At 64.4% G+C, this 5,346-nt stretch overlaps 1 protein-coding gene across 1 annotated transcript; it reads left to right on the top strand.

Annotated features, from left to right (window-relative positions):
• The first annotated feature begins 3,615 nt into the window (after window positions 1-3,615).
• FOXB2 (forkhead box B2) lies at window positions 3,616-5,024 on the top strand. The gene has a single exon (XM_032308755.1). The coding sequence runs from the start codon at window positions 3,717-3,719 to the stop codon at window positions 5,022-5,024; it is 1,308 nt and encodes a 435-aa protein (XP_032164646.1). The 5' UTR covers window positions 3,616-3,716.
• Window positions 5,025-5,346: the final 322 nt, after the last annotated feature.

Raw genomic sequence — 5,346 nt, 5'->3', positions numbered from 1 at the left:
GCTTTTTCTGGCAAATTTTTACTCCCCTCCATAGAGCCAATTAAACGCAATAAAACCTTGCATGGAGTCCCTCTTCCTAGCAAAGCGTCGCCAACAATTGCCTAAGGGGTAAACCAAATACGCCTGAGATAATTACACTAAGCCCGGGGCAATGATTTGCCTGCCAGGGTCCTCAGCGCCAGCCAATATTTGGATAGTGTAGGGGTTGTTTAAAAAAAAAAAAAAAAATTACTCGCAGAAACTTGAAACCGACTGGCTGGTGCCAGGATGGTTACATGATCTGTTTTCTTTGAACGGGGGTCTGCAGGCAGCTGGAGCGCGCCCGTACCGCCCCCGCCGCTGCTGCGGCGCGCCTGCAAAACTTGCCGGAATTCAACCTCGCGGGAAGGAGGGGGGAGAGAGGGAGTGCGCGCCTCCCCCTGCACCTCCCCCACCCGCACCCCATCGCGGCCCAAGCTCGCCAGCCCGGCCCTGCGCCTCACCGAGAATCCCCCAGAATACTCTGCGGCGGCGGCAGCCGGCCCCCCTCCAAAATGGACACGCGCCCCGCGCTCCTCGTCCGCGCTCAGCGCTGCCACTGCGGCCTGGGCTGCCGCGGGCAGCTGGGGCCTCCTCGTCGGAGAGCACCGTCTACCCTTGCCCAGGCCACCCGCAACGCGAAAGCTCGAGGCACTTCTCTCCGCTTTGGCGGCTCTGCTGTGGCCCAGGTGGCGCGGAGCCGCTCAGCCCGCCGGACGCAGTTGGCTCGCCCAAGCCCGAGGCTCTGGCCGCTCGGCTAGCGTCCCCAGGGCCGAGCCCGACGCGGCAGCCCGGGTCTGCGGTGGACGACGGGCTCACGGCTTTAGTGTTGAGGTCAGGCGCACCTAAGGCTTCCCCGGCTCGCCCTTGAAGGGCTCCTCCCCTCGCTCGGTCCCCGGACGCCGCGGAGCCACTGGCCCGACGGGAACGTCCGGGACCTGCTACCAAGGAGGAGGCGCGGCTTGGGAGCAGGGGCACCCGGGCTTTAGCGGCCGCTCTATCTGTGGAATTCCTCCGCGGCTTCATGAACCCAGGAGGCCGACGACTGCTGCTGGTGGACTGAAATCTCGCGGAAACAGCGTTGGTGGGAGGAAAGTTCCCAGCACGGAGTAACGGCCAAAACATCCTCCTCCGAATGATCTCTCCTTGGGACAGGCCAAGAGGCTGCTCTGTACCCCGAGGGCTCTTTTGCACTCTTCACCTTAACGCCTCTTCTAAAATGCCTGCTGGCCTAGTACAAACTGGGCTAATAGCACTAACCGGAAATCTAGCTCCCGTCTAAAGATGAAAATTACCAATCTGCCCCACTCACCGCACTCCTATGAAGAGGAAGTGCCTGACAGGCAGACAGCCCCTCTCGTGGTCCTGCCCTGGGGCAGCTTACCAAAAGTCGGAAGCGAAAAGCACAGAGAGCCTGGCGTCGGCAAGGCTGGAGGGTAAAAAGATGTCTCCCAGGCAGTTGGGGCCGACAGCCTTCTGCCTTCGGGTTTAGGCAGTGAAAAGGAGAAATTAAAAACCCGGTGAAATACAGTCCCTAATGGCTCTTTTCTGCTCAAATGTTGGAACTGGAAGGCACCCGTGAAATTTCCAACTTCAGATATCTCATTTTACTAATAATGAAACTGAGGCCCAGAGACAGAAAGAAGGGGTATCCCCCTCCCCCAAAACTCTGCTTTTCCTCCCAGCCAAATGGCAAAGACAGCCAAAACCAGAGTATAACTTCCCTGGGGTCAAATGGAATTGCCCAGAGGTGGCCGGATGCGTGCAGAGCAAGAACCTGCTTCCTGGGTCCCAGCCAGGTCTGAGACCTCCTGGCTGCCGCTCATCGGGCTTTCTCTCACAGGTCACACCAGGGCCCTGTGGATTGATCATTTTGACCTCCTATTTAATTGCAATCAGCTTGCTTCCCCTCAACGTGCTAAGAATAGCAAAGAACGCGTTAGGACTCCCCCAGGTGATGGGACCTGTGAGCTCCCAACTTCTAGCCCCAACTCAGACGTCACCACCCCAGGCGAATGCTTTACTCTGTCCCGTCCACCCGGTCCTAAGAAGCGCGGTGGAGCCTCTATCCACCAAGCCCTAGCTATCTATCCTAACGTCCTGCCTGGCTACTGTCTGTCTCTTCCTCCAGATCGCTGTCCTGGAACGCAAAGAGCCCTCTCCTGCCTCCGTACAACTGGCGCCAGTCACCGAGCCTGACAAACAGTTGGTGCGCAAGAAAATCGTGATGAAGCTGGCACGTGACGACAATGCCCTTGGCTCTTCTCCTCATTAGCTTTTCCCTCCAACCCTCTGGGCATTGGGATTTCTTGCAGGGAAGGGGCCCTGAGACCACGATGCCCCGAACTTGGCCCAGAGTGGCTAGTCTAGGAAAAAGGTAGCGTAAGGAGCAAGAAGTTCAGAGCAGGTAGGCGGGAAGCAGGAAAGTGAAAGGGCGGGGACAGGCGGGAGATGCAGGAGAGGAGAAAGAAAGCGGGGTCCTGTCCCCCCTCTGCCAGGCTTAGCGACCCAGCTGGGGTGCAGCAGCGGGGACCGCACCCGGCGCTGCGCCCCTCCCAGCGAACAGCCTGCGCTCCTCGCCCCTCCCGGCGGGCGGCGAATGTTGGGGGTGGGGGCGTCCAAAGTGTGGCGGAGGAGCGGGCGGGGGCGAGGCGCGGCGCCTTCGTGCCCCTTCTTCTGCGAGAGACGCGGCGGCGGCGGCGGAGTCCCTCAGCCTCGGTCATGTGATAGTCTCGAAGCGCGAGCTGCGGGGGTCTCCGGCGTCGCGGGGACCATTACAAAACGCAGCCAGGAGAGCGCGTCGCTGCCACAGCCGCCGCCGCCGCCGCCTCTCCAGCTCGAGACGGGCCCGGGAGAGCGGCGGCAGCTGCGGCGCGGACGGCGGAGCGGGCCCAGACCAGCCTCGCAGCCTCCCGGCCTTGGCAGCCGCCCCCTCGGGCCCGCAGCGTGCCCCCGCGTCCAGCGCCCCCGCCGCGCCGCTGCTGCAGAAACCAAACTTTTTCCCCCTCAGCGACCGCCTACAGCTCTCTCCCCGGCTCCGCTGCGAGCGGCCAGAGACCTGGGAGAAACGGGCTGCCAGGAGCTGAGCTCCCTTCTCCTTACCTCGCCGCTCCCCTCCAGGAAAACCTCAACTCCCGGCTGGGTGCCCGCACCGGGGACAGCCTCCGGGCGCAGCAAGTCTCGCCCTCCCGGCCCCCTGGAGCACGAGCGCCAACTAGGATATTTAAAGGGCCAGAGTCCTGCCTGTGCCGTCCTTCCCAGCCCGCTGGGCCTGAGCTTCCCTCGGACCGAGAAAAAGAAAAGAGGAGGCCAAGAAGGGAACGCGGCCCTGCCGACGCCTCCACCGCCTGCTCCAGCACCGGGTCTCTGACCACCCGGGGGAAGCCGCCGGGAGGGTGTGGCGGGGAAGCTGGCGCGCCCCGCCCGCCACTCTCTGCGCGGGTCGGCCACCGTCGGGCCAGAAGTTGCGACCCGCGGAGAGCTGAGCTGGCCCGAGAGAGCAGCAGGCGCGGAGCCCCCCGAGCAGCTGGTAGAAGTCTGGAGAGAGACGGCGAGAGGGTCTGGGGACAGAGAGGGCGGGGTGGCGGGGCTGGGCGGGCGGAGTGGGGCTTAGTGCAGACCGCCAGGCCCCGGCAACCCGGTGCGGAGCGACACTGCCGTCCAGTGGGGGCCGGAGGGCAGTGGAGGCGCCGGAGGCGATGCCGCGGCCGGGGAAGAGCTCGTACAGCGACCAAAAGCCGCCCTACTCGTACATCTCGCTGACCGCCATGGCCATCCAGCACTCGGCCGAGAAGATGCTGCCGCTGAGCGACATCTACAAGTTCATCATGGAGCGCTTCCCCTACTACCGCGAGCACACGCAGCGTTGGCAGAACAGCCTGCGCCACAACCTCTCCTTCAACGACTGCTTCATCAAGATCCCGCGGCGGCCGGACCAGCCCGGCAAGGGCAGCTTCTGGGCGCTGCATCCCGACTGCGGCGACATGTTCGAGAACGGCAGCTTCCTGCGGCGCCGAAAGCGCTTCAAGGTGCTGCGCGCGGAACACACTCACCTGCACGCGGGGAGCACCAAGGGCGCGCCAGGCGCCGGGCCCGGAGGGCACCTTCACCCCCACCACCCGCACCACCCGCACCACCACCACCACCACCACCACGCGGCCGCGCACCATCACCACCACCACCACCACCACCCGCCCCAACCGCCGCCGCCCCCGCCGCCGCCGCCGCACATGGTGCATTATTTCCATCAGCAGCCTCCTCCCGCCCCGCAGCCGCCGCCGCCGCACCTTTCGTCGCAGCCCCCGCAGCAGCCGCCCCAGCAGTCGCAGCCTCAGCCGCCGTCCCACCCCGGCAAGATGCAGGAGGCGGCAGCGGTGGCGGCGGCGGCTGCGGCAGCGGCGGCGGCGGCCGTGGGCAGCGTGGGGCGCCTGTCGCAGTTCCCACCCTACGGGTTGGGCTCAGCGGCCGCCGCCGCCGCTGCCGCAGCAGCGTCCACGTCGGGCTTCAAGCATCCGTTCGCCATCGAGAACATCATCAGCCGAGACTACAAGGGCGTGCTTCAGGCCGGCGGGCTGCCCTTGGCGTCCGTCATGCACCACCTGGGTTACCCCGTGCCGGGCCAGCTTGGCAACGTGGTCAGCTCCGTGTGGCCGCACGTGGGCGTTATGGATTCGGTGGCCGCGGCCGCCGCCGCCGCCGCCGCGGCGGGGGTCCCTGTGGGTCCAGAGTATGGGGCTTTCGGCGTGCCGGTCAAGGCCCTGTGCCACTCGGCAAGCCAGAGCCTGCCTGCGGTGCCGGTGCCCATCAAGCCCACCCCTTCGCTGCCGCCGGTGGCCGCGCTGCCTCCGACCCTCACCGTCCCCGCGGCCGCTCAGCAGCCGCCGGCGCCGTCCACCGCGTGCCCTGCTGCTGCGGCCTCGCCTGCCACCTCCCTGCTGGAGCCCACCGCCCCGAGTGCGGCCGAGAGCAAGGGCAGCTCCCTGCACTCGGTGCTGGTGCACTCGTAGGGGACACGGCGAGCGGCGGAGCCGAATGCGTGCAGGCATTCCCGGCCCACGACAGTCGGTTAGGGAGAAGGCGCCCTGAGGCTGGGCAGACCTGGCGAGCCTGAGCCTTTGTGGCAAAGGAAAGTCTTTGAACAGACAAACCCGAAAGCGGATTCTCCGGTGATCTGAATAAATATAACACTTCTGGTGTTTGTGTTTATACTATGTTGTACAATCAGATTAATGAAAGGAAATTTTCAGGTAAGAGTTTCTATTGTAATTAATATTGTAAGTCAGTAAGTTATGGGGGGAGGGAGCGAAGGAGTTTGGGGAAGCCTCTTTG

Source organism: Mustela erminea, chromosome 12 (genome assembly GCF_009829155.1).
Source record: "Mustela erminea isolate mMusErm1 chromosome 12, mMusErm1.Pri, whole genome shotgun sequence".
Lineage (NCBI taxonomy): Eukaryota > Metazoa > Chordata > Mammalia > Carnivora > Mustelidae > Mustela > Mustela erminea.
This window is presented reverse-complemented; position numbering and strand designations above follow the sequence as displayed.